The following is a 19,772-nucleotide window of genomic DNA, read 5'->3' on the forward strand; positions in this document are numbered from 1 at the left end:
ATACTTTCTCTCAACAATATTATTTAAACATAATGAGATCAATATTTATTTTTCAAGGGAGACCTTTTAACAAAAAAACCCTATACAGTGGCCCCTCGCTATATCGCAGTTCACCTTTTTTTTTTTTTTGTATAGCGCATTGTGTTCTGCATCCTGATTGGCTAGACCATTGTCAATCAATCTCGTGCCGTGTCTCCTGTACAGTACAGAATGCGTTCGGAGGGAGAGCCTTCAGCTTTCAGGCTCCTCTGCTGTGTAACCAGCTTCCAGTTTGGATTTGGGAGACAGACACTATCTCTACTTTTAAGGTTAGGTTTAAAACTTTCCTTTTTGATAAAGCATATAGTTAGGGCTGGATCAGGTAAACCTGAATCCTCCCTTCGTTATGCTGCAGTAGTGCTAGGCTGCTGAAGGATTCCCATGATGCACTGAGTGTTTCTTCTTCACTCTCTGTGTTTATACACCACTCTGCATTTAATCATTAGTTATTATTTATCTCTGGCTCTCTTCCACAGCGTGTCTGGGTCAGTCATTTTCCCCTCACCCCCAACCATTCTCAGCAAATGGCAGCCCCTCCCCGAGCCTGGTTCTGGTTTCTTGCTGTTAAAAAGGAGTTTTTCATAAGAAGAGGCAACAGTAGCTGAGACACCTTAAGAGAAATTGCTGCAGAAGCTATTTTTCACAAAAAAAAACATGCCAATTAAATATTTACTGGGCTGGTATTTTCCATCACTGTGAACTAGACAAAGATTGGTGAATGTAAATTAATTGATGTTAAGGTAAATCGTCTTCCAGTGTTCTAATGTGTAATTAGAGTCAAAATGAAGGACAGTCATCAGATTTTCCCCTCATTATTAAAGAAGGTGCTGCAAGTGCTATTACAAGGGTAAATGACCGAGATGCAGATTTATCTGAGCACTCAAATCTCAAAGCTTTATTTTCTAGTAATATTTATTAAGTAAAGAATATGAATACATAGATGAATATCTTTTCCATCAGAAATACTCTGTCTATTCACATCTCAGTAAGTGACATTGCTTTAATCTCTAATTCATTTCGGATATCTTCTGTTCTCATCGTGGGGACATCAACAGGCCTCCAGATATCCATCACGCGCTGTTGGGGAAATTAAAAATGACAACCAGACAAAGAGAAAGATGGTCAAACAGATGTAAAATATAGAAAAAAAATGTTGATTTCTGGCAGGACAAGCATGAAAACAATGAAGCAGGTGAAGCTCACTGATGAAAACAGTCAGTAATGGCATGAACATAGAAGCAGACTGTGACCCAGGAGGGGAGGGAGATACAGAAATGGGAACCGTACTGCCATCCACTATTAACTGGACGCAATTATGGAAATATCAAAACAAATGCTTTCATACTCTTACTGCCAACTCAAGTCACACTGTCTTATTGACAAGAACTGAAGCATTGATCTTTCAATTCAATTTTTCAATTCAATGCTCCTGAGCCAAAGCCACCTGAGAAGGCACTGCTCAGTGAAAGTGTGCAAAATGGCTACAGCGTGAAAGCCCAAGCAGTATTTGTCTCAAGCTGGTACTCTGTTGTGCACAAGTCCTGTGTTAGATATCAGATTTTGCATCCAGTTTTGTATTTGTAAAGCTCCATAAATAAGAAAAGGGTAGTTTTAAGAAGTAAACCAAAAGTTACACAAGGCATTTCCAAATGAGAGCCTTCCACATTCTCTGAATGGTGCTCTAATTATACTCTTTCAAAAAGCAGCTAAACGTTTTGACAATATGATGTCAATAAGGTTGCTGATATTTAATCCTAAAATATCATATGTAAAATTTTAGGGTAAAAAAATGGCAGTTTGATACAAGAAGTTGATGATAAAGACTTGAGCAGATTTCCAACTGGAAGGCAAGGTTTTCATAATGTTGTGCCAAATATTACACAGAATAATCAGCTATAGCTACACCATTTAGACAGGCCCCATTCTTGAGGCCCTGTTGTGCTGTAAATGGTAAATGGACTGGTTCTTAAATGGCACTTTTCTGCTCTACCTGAGCACAACAGGGCCAACAAGCACTTGTCTCATTCACCAATTCACACAAGCACTTTTTTCTATGCTTTTTCTACACATGTGCTTTCTATCTAACATTCACACACATTCACACTCTGACGGATGCATTGGGGAGCAACTTGGACTTAGTATCTTGCCCAAGAATATTTGGCATGCAGACCAGAGGAGCCAGGGATTGAACCACCAACCTTGCATGTAGTAGATGATCTACAACCTGACCCTAACCCCAGCTATAAGCTTTAAATTAGCAGTTTGCATCACAGGGGCTGTGATGGACAGGTTCAGTTTTCAGTGTTAAACAGAGTCACACCATGGTGGCAACATAAGTATTGTTTTAAAGCATATTTGTGCACTAAATCATACTTGTTATTAATCTCTGTCTCTCTTCCACAGCATGTCTTTTATCCTGTCTTCCTTCTCTCACCCCGACTGGTCGCAGCAGATGGCCCCGCCCCTCCCTGAGCCTGGTTCTGCCGGAGGTTTCTTCATGTTAAAGGGGAGTTTTTCCTTCCCACTGTCATCAAAGTGCTTGCTCATTGTGGCTCACATGATTGTTGGGTTTTTCTCTGTATGTATTATTGTAGGGTCTACCTTACAATATAAAGCGCCCTGAGGCGACTGTTGTTGTGATTTGGCGCTATATGAATAAAATTGAATTGAATTGTTTATTTTTTAACCATAAAATGTATTTGATATTATACAACAGACTAATGAGTACAGAGGGATCAGAACTTGCTTCAGAAGACACCAATTTCTGTGACTTCTTGAACATTAAAGTAATCCAGTGTCAGTTGTTACTTGTCAGTAGGCTGTGGCATCACTGCTTTCAAAGTGATCAATCACACTGGGACCCTTCTTCCTTTGGGCAAGTCACAATGAATACCTGGACCCATGAAATGAAATGATTTGCTTGATCATGCCTTTTTCCTCCTGTGTGACTTTGGACAGAGATGTTCTCAGAAGGGTTTTTTTTTTATTTGTGCCTAGTGTGTTGTTTATGTTGAAAGTTTCATAAATATATCGCTGGAAAGAAAAGTCAGAATTGTATCAGTGCTGTTACCTTTCTGAGGGGTTCCTTGCTGAGGCAGATCTTGCTAACAGCCCAGATGGGTGCTACAACCACAGAGGAGAGGGCCATGACCCAGCCCAGATGGTAGGCCCAGTTTGGGTACATGTAGCCCCCGTTGGATGTCAGGGGCTGGTAGTCCAGAAAGAAGCCGACGAAGCAAACCTTTAAGGAAGTAACAGAAGAATAAACAGGCAGCACTAATATCATCAAGCATATGAACAGATAGTATAGAAGAATTGTTTCCTTAGCAACCAACATGTGCAACTTTTCATTCAGAAATTACACTGTTTTTAATCATGATTTTTATTTTACTTCTTCATTTTTTAATTTAATTTTCTTTCGTTTTTAACATGCTACTATACTAGTTGTATACTTGTGGCATGCGGTCACGTGGTTCTCCATCTTAAATGTTAAGCCTGAGGACAAGATGACTTTGGGCCACTGAGCAACAGTCAGAATCCTTTGACATAATCTCTGCCTCTCCTAAAAATCTCTGCGTGGTGGCTCTTGATGCTCTGTCACCAGCCCTCTTGGCTGTGATCCTTCCTGCCTTTTGTACACCTTTTCCTAATACACTTTCCCTTTCCAGTCAAATTTCCATAAATACAGCACACTGTGAACAGCCAGCGTTTTTAGCACTGATCTTCTGAGGTTTACCCTGCTCCGTGTGCTGGACAGAGAGAAACATGCTATCCATACTGTTAGAACACCAATATACTCAAAGTCAAAATGAAATGTTCTAATATAATGAAATAGTGAGTTCCTAATTTTTATTAGCGATAAGCCCGAATCATCAAAATGAAGCATTAAAGACACAAATGTCCATTTTTTGAATGTTACAAGCTGGCTTATCAAGTTCCATCATTCTTTGTCTTATCTCCAGGTTTACAGCTGCTGGTGAACAGCAGCTCTTGTGTTGCTCGTGCAGCAAATACACAAAAAGCCTCACGTGTTCTTTATACAAATTCTACTTAAATTACAAATATTATATTATATTTTGTCCATTACCCTGCAATGTGTTATACACTGAACTGATCTGAAGGCAATCTATGTTACCGGGATTAAAATTTTCACAATCTAGGTTCCAGCACTAAAAGAAAATCACTGGACAATATGTGCCAGTCGGAAACACCACATTTGGACAAAGCTCAGACATGATTGTTTTGATAACAATAAAATCTGTAGCGACACCAACCAAACCAAAATTATTTGGTTTGTTTTACTCATATTCACATCAGTTATCATTCACCGAGAGTTATTGCATAAAACTGCACAGCTGAGGTCCACTGTGGGAGTGCAAATGTTGGCTTCCAGCTATTTATAGCAGTGTTGAGACAACAGAGGGCAGTGCATGAGATTTCTAATCGGTCCTAACTTCTCTGAGACACAAACTGGACATGTTTCCTAAGTTCATCAATGGCACAAAATCAAATTCTTCCGGACTGGCAGCGTTGGGTCCATCTTCATCTTCACAGCTGTTGCCACTAAAACCTTTAAATGAACTAAAACTCAAAGCAGCTGAACCTCTGTCTAATGATGTAGCACTGCTCAATGAACAATGCAAACAGACACACTACTGGATCATGTTGTCTAGTATACGGGCAGTGTGCAATAAACCATGGCTAGATCACCCTTAAAACGACAGGCTTTGCCTTCTCTAACATTTATCCTGAATCAGCTGCAAATAAATGTTTTAAATAAGTAGCTTAAAAAATGTCACTCCTGCAGATCTTAACAATGTGTAGCTCACCACAGAGATCAGGGGGGTGAAGTAACGCCAGCACAGCTTGAAGAATACCGATGGCCTGTGTCCTGTCATATCTTCAACTACATCGCACATCCGTTCAGCCCCTGAATGACGTACAAAACAATTCCCAAACTAAACTTTAATTCTTTAAAACTTTTACAAATAAGAGCGTGTATTGGAATTATGACAGTGAAACTAAAAGTGAATTGATCAAAAACGATCCCTTATCCCAGAAGTTTCCCTTCTGCAGTTTTGCTGTATGTTAAAGAAATTGTAGAGAAATGTATTGGCATAACATATTACATTATATTATATACATTATATTAAATTATATTACCTACCAAAGGACATTATGTACAGTTAGGTCGGTAAGTTTTGGACAGTAACAAGTTTTTTTATTTTGTGTTTTCCTCTGTATGCAAACACTGTGGACTGTAAGTCAAACAAGATGTGATTGAAGAAGTGTGCAAACTTAATTTAACTAATTTGAATGGATTCTTTGGGATTTGCTGCCATTTGTATACAAAGTCCAGTTACTTTCAAAGGTTCCAAAGTACAACCCCAAGTCCAAAAAAGTTGGACGTCTGTGTAAAATGGAAAAACGAATGCAATGATTTACAAACCTCATAAACCCATTCACAGTCATTCACAGATTTTCCAAAGTAGCACAATTCCTAACTCTCCCAAAACTGCCCACTGCACTAGAAACAGCCCAGCTACTCGTTCAGCATGTTTTCCATTTACATAGTATCGCACTAGATAAAGTTTCTGAGAGAAGAAAATTCATTTCGCAGCTTTGGAAATCATCCTGTAATGCTTTCCACTTTGTGCTGTGCAGCTTCTTTACATCCATCTGCCTGGAGCTCCTGGATAGAATGCACCCACACGCCATATTTGAAGGCTGGAGGTTGCAACAATTCTCCAAAAAATCATTGTTGCCATTATGTTGAACACTAGACTCCTCTCATTCCTTGAGATTTTTACATGTGTTGAGGAAGTAACCTTGACTTTTCTCATTTCCTTCAGTTCCTTGTCAACTTCTCACCTGGTTTCATTATAACCCCGGAAGATTGTATGTTTGCACAGCTTCCTTAAATAAGGCAGTCTCTATTAAACCTATTTCATTCTGCCCTGCTAACACTGTGTGTCCTCTCTGACTCCCTGAGTATAAATCTGTGGAGCTAAGGATCTCCTCCTGTGCCCTTTCATTAACTCCCATTATTTACTGTTTAACCAATAAACCTTTAAAAACTGTCTGCTGCTCTTTGCTTCTGCTCACTGGAAATGTTATTTGCCTCATTATCACAAGTACAATAGTAAAAGTTTGATAGCATAACAGTCTGAGTGCTGAACTAGCCTGCATGCAGTTCAGACCTCTGACTTAATAAAAACATTTGGAGCATCAAAATGAAAACAAAGAAGGGCCACGACTGTAGAGAAACTAGAATCCTCTATCGGCAACATTCCTCTAGTAAAAGTGCAGCAGCTGCTCTCCTCAGCTTTATGTTGCTGCTATCAAATTCAAGAAGATTATTTTTCTTAATTTATATTCCTCAGTTTTAAAATGTTTTCAGTATTTTATTGTCAGCTAAATGTGGGCTTACGAGATTTTTAGGTGCAAACCTTCTAGAAACACTTTGTAAATGGAAATAGACAAAATGCTGTTTCCTCACGTGAAATACTCTGTTAGGTCTTTATTGTGCACAACATCCGTTGCTTTTTTTGGGTTTAGATGAGGTGACTGAGCCAGCCATTGAAAAATATCCCATTTATTTACCTTGAGAAACGTTTGGGTTGCTCTCTCTGCTCAGTGTTGCAGCATTAGTCTAAATGTGAGCAGAGTACAGCCCTGTACCCTTCACAGTTCATCCTGCTGCTTCTATCAGCAGTCACATCATCAACAAACACCAGTGACCCACTTCCACTGGCAGCCATACACGCCCATGCCATAACAAAGCCTCATGAGTGTTCTTGCCTTGGTTAAATGTTGTAAAGATGGTTTTCTTAAACAAGTGAATACTTCAATCAGAAAACTGTCAGTCAGTTATCCAGGTCCTTTTGACCCAGTGAAAAAGGCGGACTGTGTATATAATACTGTCTGTACTTCTTAAACAGTTAATACAGTGCTTTTGTTAACCCCCTTGAATTAAAGATGAAAATCTGCACTTCAATCACATCTTGATTGCTTGATTTAAAATCCACTATAGTGGAGTACAAAGACGCAACATCACAAAAACTGCATCACTGTTCAAAAATATGTGATCCTGACTATAAGTCCCTGAGACCAAACAGGCTCCTTGTTGCAGTTCATGAGTTTTTAAAGGTTTGAAATAAGAATTATTAATAAACCTTTTCAGTGCCAAAGCCTTGGCACTGAAAAGGTTTATTGACAGTGGTATTAAATTTTTACTCTCACTCTCATAAAAGGAATATGTTTGTCCCCAAAAGAATGATTCTCCTAAACTATAGTGTAAAGCCAAAAACCTCAGTGAAGACTGAGGTGTGTAATTTAATGCTAACTCTGATTACCTATTTACAATTTAAATCCTGCCCTTCATCTATTTTCCGCCTCTCTGATAACAAAGGCTAATAACGAGGAAATCAGAACTCACCAAAGCCCCAGCCAACAGCCCCACATTGGAGCAGACCCACGAATAATATACATGCTCCATTAGCAGCATAGTGGTCAGTTAGCTGGAACAGATAGACTCCTCCCTGGACAACAGACCACAGTGACATACTGTACATATACACTGAAAGGTGTATTTTACTCCTATGTAAATCTGTTGTGTGTTAGCTGTCCTGTGCCGTACCTGAGTGGTGAGGGAGATCTGTATGATGAAGCAGAATAAGCAGAAGACTATGAGGAAGACTTCTCTGCGCCAAGGTCTGCGCATCTGTCCTGGGAACATGTCAATCACTGATGATGTTATAGTCTCCAAGCCTGTAAACTAGCACACGCACACAGGGTTGAAAAAAATTTATAAATGACAATGAAGGAAAATAAAGTCAAGCCTGGTTTTTCTTCTTTATGGGTCAAGACAACAATGAAAGAGAATACAGTTTAGATCCACAGGCATGAGTGCCATGGTAATTTGGGGCTTTTAATCGTTTCTTGAGCTTTTTCTTTTCCAGGGTCGAATGATTGTACAGCATACATCTTTAATGACTTCAAAGATTCATTTTGGATTTTCTTTAATGCACACAGAGTCAAAAGTATACATATACATACATCCCTACTAATATTTAGTGAAATGTCCCTTAGCATGTTGCACCATGACCGGGTCCTTTTGCTCACCATCAGCAAGCTTCTGGCATAATGCTGGCTGGATATTCAATCACTCTTCTTTTCTTCACACTTGTAAACACAAGGTCTTACTTTAGTAGTGGAAGAGAAATGACGAATGATACCAGAAGGTTTCAGGTGAAGGAGCCCTACATGCTTAAAAATGTCCATAAAAACTATGGTGTTTAACAAACTCTCAGCTAATCACAGCACTGCTCAGATGCATGGTAACAACATCTCAACAGAACTCTACTGGTGTCTGAACTACAGGAGTCATATTGTGTCTGTATTTCCTAAACTCAGCTGTCATTCCTCTCAACCCTGTTACTACAGAAGGATTTCTGATTTGTATGGATACTATCTGAACTGCATTGGAACAAGAAAAATTAACAAAATAACATAAACACAACCTCAGATGAACGACACTGCATGAAATACAATGTAATTATTTATTTAACAAAAACTAAGTGGACCCCATGACAAGTTAGCTTTTGGAACATGTTTGGCAATTGAAGTCATTTTTTTTTACGTATGACTTTATTAGTGTCAGATCGTTGTGGCTGAATTCTGGCCCAGTCTTTTTACAGCAGTGAGGTCAGCTCGTTGAGGTTTGCATTCATTTATGCAAAAGTGTCTTAAAGTCCAACCACAGTATTTCAGTCTCTGGACTTGAAGGCTGTGGTGCAGTGGGATGCTATGGGATCATTGTCCTGCTGCACGGCCCAGTTTCGGCCAAGCTTTATCTGTTAAACACTGGCTCACATTTGACTCCAGTGTTATTGTATGGCAGACTGGCACTGGTTAGGGGCAAGGTGCTCCGTTTGGTTTTTGTTGAACAGATAATTACATGGTATAAACTCTGTAATTATATTTATAAAAGATTTATAAAAATCTTGCGCATGATAATTTTAGATCCTGGTAATGACCAGATAATATTGCCTGGTTCTGCCGGAGGTTTCTTCATGTTAAAAGGGAGTTTTTCCTTCCCACTGTCGCCAAAGTGCTTGCTCATAGGGGGTCATTTGATTGTTGGGTTTCTCTCTGTATTTATTACTGTAGGGTCTACCTTACAATATAAAACACCTTGAGGCGGCTGTTGTTGTGATCTGGCGCTATATAAATAAAATTGAATTGAATTGAATCATTTTTTGTGTCCTGATACATAAAAACCTTTTTGGAGCGACCCGCAGCCCTTTGCCACGTCTTCCTCTCTCTGCCTCCACTTTCCTGTCAAGTCTTCACTGTACTTATCTAATAAAGCCAGAAAAGGGCCCTTTTTTAAAGTATCCATTTAGTTTACTATGACAACTAAATATATAGGTAGAATAGAAGAGTGAGACAAAAATCAAACAGGATTGTTAGGAGTTTCATAAGTCAGTGTAATGTTATGAAGTGCTCTTTAAGTGGTGTCATTATTCAAACAAGAAAATCCTGAGTAGCAAAGTATTTTTGATTCATGTGTTTGCAGTGAAGCAGCCTGAGCGGCCGTGACAAGTCTTAATACATTAAACGAAAAGATTTTGGGGGAATAGCATGTGAGGGTTTTACTTACCACTGTATCAATCCCCAACAAAATGAGCATTAAGAAGAAGCATGCTGCCCACAGCTGAGGAACTGGCATCATGGCTGCAGCCTGAGGAAATGCAATGAATGCCAGCCCAGGGCCTGGGAGGACATGAGAGTCATTCACATATCTGTCACCTCTACTTGACTTGTATCATATCGTTTGCAGCAAATTTGTGAGAGTTAAGATAAAATACAAAATTTCTAAATACAAAAGCTTAAAATCCTACCTGATTCCACCACCATGTTAATAGGAATTCCCTGTTTATAGGCCATGAAGCCCAGAGCTGAGAAAACCGTGAACCCGGCAACAAAGCTGGTGGTACTATTCAGCGCACACAACCACAGACTGTCCCTGAGCACGCACACACACACACACACACACACACACACACACACACACACACACACACGCACGCACGCACACAGAGTGTAGATTTATGTAAGAGTATTTGATGACAGTGGTCACTTCACCGTCCCTCAAAAAAAAGGGACAGGGTGACGCTTCCTACTGTGTAGCAATCCATAAGCGTCTTTGAGCTGAGAAGCAGCTGCTGGAGAGGAATGTCGTCCCATTCTTGTCTGATACAGGATCCTTGCTGTTCAGCAATCCAGGCTCTGCTTTGTCCTGTTTTTATTTAGAGATGCTCTAAATGTTTTCAGCGGGTCAAAAGTGTGGACTGCAGGGAGGCCAGTTCTACTATGAAGCCATTGTGTTGGAATAGCCGATTTATGCAGTTTATTATTGCATTGCTGAAATATGCAGTCTTCTTCAGTCTTCTCTGAAGAAGACTTGACCTGGATGGTAGCATGAGATGGGATGTTGCTCTAAAACCTGTATATACACCTACATCTCATTTGTCTTTCTATGTACAACATGAACTGTATTGAAACCCAGATTCTGTGCAGCAAAGCATTTGCCGAAGGTAACATTAAGTGAACTACATACATCACACGCTGCCTAAAGTGTGGTGCTCATGTAGTGAACCACTGGCCCCGTTTATGGTCACTGGACTGGAGCAATGCTACCATGCTACAACAAATATCACTGCTAAGCTTGTCTTCTCTTCTTTCCAAAACCATTTGAATTTTGTCTCGAGCTTAAACATTAACTGAGTTACAGTCATTTTAAGAAGGCTTGTGAAATGGGCCTGTCAGCAGGCTAGTGGTACAAGAGTTAATGATCACATTATTTACTTGTAACAGTTGTTGTTTTTTCTGTTGTAGCTGCCCAGTGTGATCAAGCTCCCTGACGAAACACCATACGAGAAGAGGACCTGAGCACAAGCATCCATCCAGACCTGATCAAAGATAAGAAAACACGTAAAATAAAGTCATCAGTACTATATCATGCAGTCACAGAGATGTTGTTACTTTGCAGCACAACCGCAAGTAAAAGGTTTAACTTTCCAGGATTAAAGCATTACACAATAAAACAATAAAAGTCCTTTCACAAATGCCGTATCTCGAACAAGTTCAAAGGTTTCCCCACCTGAAGGTCTGCCAGACGAGAAGGATCTGGATACAGGTAATAGACCACGCCCTCCCAGGCTCCTGGCAGTGTCAATCCCCTGACCAGCAGGATGGCCAACATCACATAAGGGAAAACAGCTGTGAAATACACCACCTGAAAGCAGACAGAAATCATTTTGTTTGGCAGAATGAGGAAATATCCTGTAGTATTTTGACTTTTTTGCTTTCATTTCCCGCTTGTATTAACATTATTTTTATTCATTTGTTGAGTCATTTGTTTCTTGTTTTTTCTGTTTAGCAATAGCAATACACTGTCTCAGTCTGCTTCAAAGTTCAAGAGCAATGACCACAATCTCCCAATATGTATAAACAGGAGCAAAGGGTGTGAATGTTAGACAGAAAGCACTTAGGATGTTTATCAGTTACAGCAAGTCATCCGGGTCCTGAAGCAGCGAGCAGCCCCAGACCATCACACTACCACCGCCATGTTTAACTGTTGGTATGATGTTCTTTTAATGAAATGCTGTGTTAGTTTTATGTCAAACCTTTCAAAAAGTTCAGCTTTTGTCTCATCAGTCTACAGAATATTTTCCCAAAAGTCAATCATCAAGTTATTTTTTGGCAAATGAGCAAACGAGCCTTTGTGTTCTTTTTGGTCATCAGTGGTTTTCTCCTTGGATTTCTCCCATGGATCCCATTTTCCCCCAGTCTCTTTCTTACTGTTCAGTTATGAACTCTGACCTTAACTGAGACAAGTGAGGCCTGCAGTTTTTCAGATGTTTTTCTGGGTTCTTTTTTGACCTCCTAAATGAGCCTTCATTGTGCTCTTGAAGTAATTTTGGATGGAAGCGGCTCCTGGGAAGGGTCACCAGTGTTCCAAGTTTTCTCAGTGTTCGGTTAATTGGTTTCACCATGGTAACTAAAGCCTTAGCAATGGCTTTGTAAACTTTTTCCAGACTTACAGATGTCAGTGTCTGTGACCTAAGGTGTTTCTTAGATTGTGGCATGATGTGTTGGTTTTCGAGATTTTTTAGTCTACGTCATTTTATCAAACAGGTGATTCATCAGGTGTGGCAGTAATCAGGCCTGGCCGTGGCTGATAAAATTGAACTCAGCATCCCATGTGGCACAGTTAATTCATGATTTAACGAGCGGGGCACAATAACTTTTCCACACAGTGCCAGGTAGGTTTGGATGGCTTTTTTCCTTTAACAAATGAAACAATCATTTATACACTGCATTTTCTATTTATCTTTATCTAATAATATGATTTTTTTGATGATCTGAAAGGTTTATTTATTTACTGTTACATCCACAGTTATGTCAATAATACCACCATTGACAAGAATACGGATGAACAAAAAGATTAAACACTTGCTGAAAGCACATGACCAAGCCTCTAAATTTAGGGTCACAAAACAGCCAACAGTAAAACTTCTGAAAGACATCTACAGGAAATGTGCAGACAGTATTGCATTTACCAGGGGCATTTGGAAAAGCATTAGAGCTATTACTGACCCAAAAGGCAGATCTGTCTCCCCCCATAGTGATGTCACATTGGCTGGTAAAATGAAAACAGTTGGTTTCCAGAGCTAATAGATCTACAAAGGATGCTTTATCTCTAGCTCTCCACATAGCCCTGACTCATCTGGAAGGACAGGGCTCAAATAGGGGTGTTATTTCTTGACTATAGCTCTGATTTCAGCGCTGTTGTCTCAGCTCATTGGCAAACTACACCAGCTGGGTCTCAGTTTACCACTATGTATAGTTCAAATTTCAAATTTTTGGGATGCTGTGCAAAATGTAAAAACAGAATGTAATTATCTGCAAATCTGAATTTGACATCAGCAACACATCTCAATAAAGTGCATACCACTGTGTAGCATCCCTTCTTCTTTTCACAGCCTGTAAACACAAACCTAACCTTAACCCTAACCTTGGGAACTGAGGAGACCAGATTCTGGATTTTTAGGAGAGGAATGTCGTCCCATTCTTGTCTTCTGCAGGAGTTTAGCTGCTCAACATTCTTGAGTCCACTTTGTAATGTTTGTTTTTCTTTTGTGAGGAAATGTTTTTAGTTGGTGAAAGATCTGAACTGCAGGCAGGCGAGTTCAACACCCAGGCTCTTCTGCTACAAAGTCATGCTGGTGTAATAGATGCCACACACAGTTTAGTAATATCTTGCTGCTCAGAACAATGCAGCGTCCATGTTTTCCAAAAAGAATTTCCAATTAGAATTCGTCTGACCACAGAACAGTTTTCCACTTCTCTTCAGTCCATTTTAAATCAACTTTAACACAGAGAAGATAACAGGGTGTCTGGATCATGTTCACAGTGCATTGTTTGACACGAAACACAACTGGCGTGTCAGGAGGTGGAGCAGGTCATCTACTAATTGGAAAATTGATGGTTTGATTCCCAGCGACTCTGGTCTATATACCAAAGTATCCTTGCTACAGATATAGCAATATCCTAGATACTGAACCCCAAGTTGCTCTCCGATAAGTTCATCGGTGTGAATATTAAACAGAAAGCACTTCTTTAAAAATGCTTGTATGTGAACGAGGGATGTTGTATAAAGCACTCTGAGTGCTCAAATAGAGTAGAAAAGTGCTATATAGAAAACGTTTACCACAATCCTAGAGAGTGAGACGCCGTGGAAATCTTCCACTCCTTGGGAGTGGAGGAGTACCAATGGCCAATTTATAAGAACAAAATGGTTTGAAACCTGTTATGAAGTATAGATTGGATACAGCGGCATTGACAAAAAGACAGGAGTACATCTGGTCACTTTCTGGTAACTCCCAATGAAAATCTTATGCATGTATCTCAAATGGTTCTTCTCTGTTTTCTTCCTCTGTCAAACTTTACCCATTCTGCAGAAAATTTTCATACTATAAGTTTTTCTTCTGAGTGTTTACAGACCTTTCCTGCTGAGCGGACGCCTTTCCAGATGCTGAAGTAGCAGGCCACCCAGCAGGCCAGGAGGCAAAGCAGCACCTCCCATTTTACTGCACCAGGCTCCTCTATTCCTGCAGATATGGACAACACTTGTCTCCTGTGGAGAGTAAACAGAGATGTTTAGCTATGCATAAATATTTAACAAGAACATAGTGTAGTTCTGGTTAAATGAGCTGCCATGTAATGTGAAAAAAAAGAAGTAAAAATAGCTGACTCACTCCCAGAACTCTGACACTGAAGATTTTGTGAGATTTCCCAGTGTCCAGTCTATTGTCACATTGTCACTGTGTACTGCAGTCTGGTTTGCAGAGGTAATGTCCACACATCTATCTGTGGACATCAATTCAGTGATGTAATGGTTAGTTCATCTGTTTGAATGTAACATTGGTGAAATAGGCAAAGTAAATAAAAGAATGATGGGTGTTTTTGAATCTGGGCAAAACAACAAAAACCATATATTTGTTTGTTTCAAGACACTGGCTGCAACACAGCGCAAATATGTATTTATATAAGGAAACAGTCACACAAGTGACTGAAATGTAATATGAAGTACCCAGTTAAGTCCATACGTATTTGGACAGTGACACCTTGTTTACAACAAGGTGTAAAGGTTTACGCCTTGTTGTAAACCCTCCAGGTTTACAGCACGGTGTGCCAGTGCATTCCTCCTTTTTAAGAATGTATACCAGTGGGTCACTCCTGAAGTTTAGGTTTGTTTTGGTTGCTCAGCCTAATACTGGCCTTATTGACTTGTGTCAGCATCCCTTTAATCATATCATGACGGTTTGATTTAAAATCCACTGTGGTGGTGTACAGACGCTAAATTGCAGAAATACCAACCATATAACAATACACTGCTTATACAGCTATACATACACTACTCAGGCATAACATTATGAGTGCTTTTAGCGGTGGACAGGGGTCAGTATGGGCGCCCAGACTGGTCTGCAGCTATGCAGCCTCATACTGCAACAAACTGTGATGCTCTGTGTATTCTGACACCTTTCTGTGAGAACTAGAATTAACTTTTTGGGGGCAGTTTGACCTGCCAGCTTTCACTCCTCTCATGCATCAGTGAGCCTTGGCCACCCATGATCCTGTCACTGATTCACTACTGTTCCTTCCCAGGCAGATTTCTTTTCTGCTTCTAAGACGTTAACTTTGAGGGAAAAAATCTGCACTTGCTCTTTAACATATCCCACCATATGCCACGATGAGGAGATAATCAGTGTTATTCACTTTACCTGTCAGAATATTATGCCTGATCAGTGTTTAGCCTTAAATCAGCCCCTAAAGCTGCCTGCACCATTCTGAGAGGTTGCATTATGCTGACCCGATTGAAGTCCAATCTAACAGCTCAGTTTTCTAACACATTCAAACAGCATTGAATTGAGACTTGTTCTGTGGTGAAAGGTATAGCTTGAGCATATAAATAGGCTAGCTGCTTTCCTAGCAGTAGAGTGTGGGAGGACATGTCAGAAAAAAAGGTGCCTGGAAAAATCATCTGACCTGTGTTCCAGGAATTGTTGCAGGTAGCCCAGGGCAGAGGGTCTCGGAAACAGTAAACAAGATAGAGAAGGGCCCAGGCTAGAACAATGCTGTAGACCCTGGAATATAGCTGGATCATGATGATAGAATAACCAGCTCCTGAAGAGAGAACGCATCCAAAAAACTAACTAAATAAATCAGTTTAAGCAGTAATATGACAGAGCACTGATATAGCTAAAAACAACAACAACATGTCAATGTTAAGCTAAATAATTAGGCAAAAATAAGAAGTAAAGATGGCAGCTACGTCTGCAAGTCTTAAGCCTGAAAGCAGGTTCAAAAATGTAAACAAAGTATATAGTATATAAATTATTGTTCAAAAACACTGTCACAAATATTTTTCAATTATTACCACAGCCTGCAGAGAAAACTGGGACTAACCCTCATTCTTTAATAAGTAAACGTATTACAGCATTCATCTGTTTTGTTAAGACATGGCTGGTCTTTGGCTTTTCAAAAAAAATAGCTCTATTTTGCCTAAATTAACACTAAGCTTTTTTTGCTTTTAATATTTTTAATCTGAATTACAACACATACAAAACATTTTAAGATCCTCTGGATTTGTAGCTAAATATTTAAACAGAAATGACCTCATTACCCTGTGCCAGCGGGCAGAGCTTGGTCCAGCAGGTGATAGTGCCCTCCTGTGTGTACTGACCAATCACAGTTTCCAGGAGGAAGAGTGGCATGCCACACAGTACAGCAAAGAAAAGGTAAGGCAACAGGAAGGCACCTACACACACACGAACACATCAGAGACAGTGAGTAGAGAGACAGTATAACCAACAGCCTGTGTTGTTCATGTTTTTTGACCAAAAATAATACATCATTTTCTCTTGTTTGTTGTAATTAGAGTGAAGATCTAAGATTGGTGTGATTTCCTGTTTGTTTTTTTTAAGTGGGCTGGAGCACTGTTGACTCTGGGAATGGCTGATATAACATATTGATCTGGAGTTAATTTCACATAATTCACATTTTATTTGTTACCACAATATAAAGATTTTCTCTTCTTTCCTGCTCATTTATTCATTGTAGATGTAAGAAAAGCACCCGCAGGCAAACAGAGGGTTATGCTCATCTGTACATACTCACCTCCACCATTCTTGTAGCAAAGGTAAGGGAATCTCCACACATTGCCCAGGCCCACCACATTGCCAGCAGATGCCAGGATATATTCTCTTTTCTTACTCCAGTGTTCCCTCTTTTCCACCTTGCTCTGTATGTCCATGTTTGCTTCTCAGTTCTCTGACAAGTACTGTCTGCACACACCCTTATTTATCTCTAGAGGCAGTACTGACTGTTTAACCAGTGAAGTTTGCAGGAGCCAATGAAATATGTGATAGTTAATAGTTTTTCTGTCTTTTAATCCCCATCTTAAAAAGTGACACTGAAAGTTACTGATTAAAAATTTGTGGTAGTTACACAGTAACACACCTCAACATGGGAATATGGGGCTTTTTGATTTTGCCGCAGGTTTTAAACCCTCAAAACATCTGCTAATTCAAATGTCAAATTTATTCCAAATTAATGTTTGAAATGAATCCTTTTTATAAACATTAAAGCAACTCAGATACACCACTGCCAGTGCAAGGAGAGGATTTTAAGTCAGCTCACAACTTGAGCCTTAAAAACATTTTGGTATTTTTATGAGCATAATGAAACAAACATATCGACAATGGTAAGCAGCTTTGACTGAAAGAATGAGATTTCTCAAAAGGGTGGATGGCCTCACAGAGGTAGGGTGAGAAGTTCAGTCGTTTGAGAGGGACTCAGAGTAGAGCCGCTACATTGAAAAGAGCCAGCTGTGGTGGTACAGGCATCTGACCAGGATGCTTTTGAGTGAGGTTTTCCGGGCATGTCCTACCGAGAGGAGCGCCCGGAGCAGACCCAGGACATGTTGGACATTTCTCGGCTGGCCCGGGAACGCCTTCGGATGAGTGGATGGATGGAATATTTTATTGTTTTTTCCTGTTTTGTACATTACTCATTTCACTGCATGGGGTGATGCAAATTAAATAATAATGATATGAGTAATGTGTTCATTATGGCTATTTTTACCTGTAGTTTTTATTAAACTGGACCCTCTGCTATCAACATCCACAGGCCCACCAACAACACCATCTTTAGGACCATGATCCTCAGCAGCAGCAGCAGGAGTGGCAGCAACAAAGACTCCACAGCTAGTTTGCAGGGCCTTTCGGACAGCTGGGTTACAGGAACCCACAGTGCAACTGCTGATGCCACTGTAGAGGTCCAAAAAATACCTCAGTCATAGCTTTGGTCCAAGGACACATGGCTCATCAAGGAACACAAACTTTGCTTTGAGAGTCTAACTGGTCTGACATAATATATTGACAGATGATGTGGCATGCTTCAGATCATTACCTGTTTCTCTTCCATCATTCTGATACAAGTTCATCTTGGTTTCATCTGTCCCAAAAAAAATGTCTTCCAAAATTGTGCAGGCCCCTTTAGATGTTTCTGGCAAAGTAATCTGGCCTTCCTGTACTTGAGCGTAACCGGTGTTTGTACCTTGTTGTAAACTGTACTTTCACTCATGAAACCATCTCTTAATTGTAAATTTTGACAAAACATTTGCCTTGTATAGAGTGTTCTTGATTGTTAACTAACGATAAAACTCACATGTGAAATACTTATCTGTAATAGCACAATATGCAATGAAATAGTTCCCATTTATGGAAAGAAACCTTAAAATAAGTTTCTAAAAACAGTGAAATAAAATTGTGAGAAAGGTAGTTTGCATTTTTGAATTACGGTCGTATCAGGTACTTCTCCATCGTTGTAGTATTATAGAAAGCAGATTAGGGGCTGCACAGACCCAGTCTTGAGAAGACGACAAGAGTAGTGGCACGTTGTGCTGCATACTGGGGAACAACACACCACCAAATCAAACGGAGCACTGCCCAATCTCACATAATCCAGTGTGTCTGTCAGGTAGTCACTGACATTTCCTGTAAATGACCTGTATGCTGTACACTATCCAGCAGCAACTGGACTGTGTTAAATGCACTGAAGAAATCAAAAAGGTTATTCTCAGTGATGTGATGGAAAATGTTAGGATTCTGTCCCTCTCTGTGCTAAGCTGACTTGGCTGAACAGAATCCTCCATAATGTCATGTTTTGTCTTTAAAATATTTTAACACGAGAGATAGTCGCCTGCAGAAGAATCTTTTGGACAGAATGTTCTGATTGTGCTCTGTGACCACAGCGGGTAGATAACATGTTTCTATAAATGATTCTGTGCTTCTTATTCTTTCTTATCAAAAGCCGTGCAGACTGCAGTTAGGCTCTGTATTGTTGTTTGACCCTGTCACAAAGACAAGTTAAAACTTTACAAAGAAAACTTGTTTGTGCTGATCGATCGATTTCAGATTCACATGATCAGCTGTTACTATGTAGACAGGAGTAAGCTCTCTTCAATAGGTAAATAACTGCTTCATCCACTCCTAAATTTAGGGGATATATGAACTGCAGAGGGCTGAGAGAGGTTTCAATTAAAACTTCAACTAGCTTCTCCGGCACCTTCATCACACATAAAGTAAAAGTTGAAGGGCTCGTCTGTACAAGAGCCAGACAAGACATTTCCCACAACGCTGGTACCTTCTCGTGCTTCAGATTCAGGGTCACAGACAGCTGGCTGGCACAAGCCCACAGAACCGTGGGGTTTGATCAAGGTCTGGAGCCTTGCCCTCGTTCAGTCTGTCTCCTAACCTGGTCAATACTCATCTGTTGTTGGGCTGTGGAGTCAATGCACTAGCGGCATCTGTATACAGCATTATTATTACTTTAATAACTTTTAATTTCAATTACTGTAACTAAGGAATTTCCTATATGGAAAATAAAGTATCTGTCTTCTCACCATCATTGGTTGACATACTGTTAACTTTCTGTCCAGTCATAACAATAAAAGCAGTAGAATACTGGCTTAGCAAGCATGCTACAGCAGAGTGAGTGAAGTAACATGCTCAGCTGATGGTTCAGTGGTAATAATACCCAAAGAGTTCTGGATGCATCCCCACAATCAGCAGTTCAACATCCGGGCTCAGGATTAAGCC

At 40.0% G+C, this 19,772-nt stretch overlaps 1 protein-coding gene and 1 long non-coding RNA gene across 4 annotated transcripts; one reads left to right on the forward strand and one right to left on the reverse strand.

Annotated features, from left to right (window-relative positions):
- Nucleotides 1-906: 906 nt before the first annotated feature.
- LOC100704534 (sodium- and chloride-dependent GABA transporter 3) lies at nucleotides 907-17,074 on the reverse strand. 2 transcript variants are annotated; one of them, XM_005454229.4, is made up of 14 exons: nucleotides 16,789-17,041; nucleotides 16,295-16,429; nucleotides 15,658-15,795; nucleotides 14,367-14,478; nucleotides 14,113-14,245; nucleotides 11,207-11,341; nucleotides 10,912-11,015; nucleotides 9,945-10,069; nucleotides 9,704-9,816; nucleotides 7,679-7,816; nucleotides 7,478-7,580; nucleotides 4,869-4,969; nucleotides 3,110-3,280; nucleotides 907-1,116 (listed from the first exon to the last, which is right to left on the reverse strand). In XM_005454229.4, exons 1-14 carry the CDS (start codon nucleotides 16,922-16,924, stop codon nucleotides 1,015-1,017), a joined length of 1,746 nt encoding a protein of 581 aa, XP_005454286.1. In that variant the 5' UTR covers nucleotides 16,925-17,041; the 3' UTR covers nucleotides 907-1,014. The 2 variants fall into 2 exon arrangements, with proteins under 2 accessions (XP_005454286.1, XP_005454287.1); XM_005454230.4 differs by lacking the exon at nucleotides 4,869-4,969 and having other exon boundaries at nucleotides 16,789-17,074.
- Nucleotides 16,333-18,449, forward strand: LOC102075643 (uncharacterized). 2 transcript variants are annotated; one of them, XR_266446.1, is made up of 3 exons: nucleotides 16,333-16,409; nucleotides 16,732-16,810; nucleotides 17,800-18,449. It is a non-coding gene; the product is annotated as an uncharacterized LOC102075643 (long non-coding RNA). The 2 variants fall into 2 exon arrangements; XR_266447.1 differs by lacking the exon at nucleotides 16,333-16,409 and adding an exon at nucleotides 16,419-16,457.
- The last annotated feature ends 1,323 nt before the right edge of the window (nucleotides 18,450-19,772 follow it).

Source organism: Oreochromis niloticus, linkage group LG7 (genome assembly GCF_001858045.2).
Source record: "Oreochromis niloticus isolate F11D_XX linkage group LG7, O_niloticus_UMD_NMBU, whole genome shotgun sequence".
NCBI lineage: Eukaryota > Metazoa > Chordata > Actinopteri > Cichliformes > Cichlidae > Oreochromis > Oreochromis niloticus.

Coding starts and splice junctions, on each gene's coding strand:
- LOC100704534 (XM_005454229.4), bottom strand. CDS start 16,924: ATGGACATACAGAGCAAGGTGGAAAAGAGGGAACACTGGAGTAAGAAA. Junction 10,070..10,911: donor AAAAACAACAACTGTTACAA/GTAAATAATGTG, acceptor GTGCGTGCTCAG/GGACAGTCTGTGGTTGTGTG. Junction 4,970..7,477: donor GGCTGTTGGCTGGGGCTTTG/GTGAGTTCTGAT, acceptor TACGTCATTCAG/GGGCTGAACGGATGTGCGAT.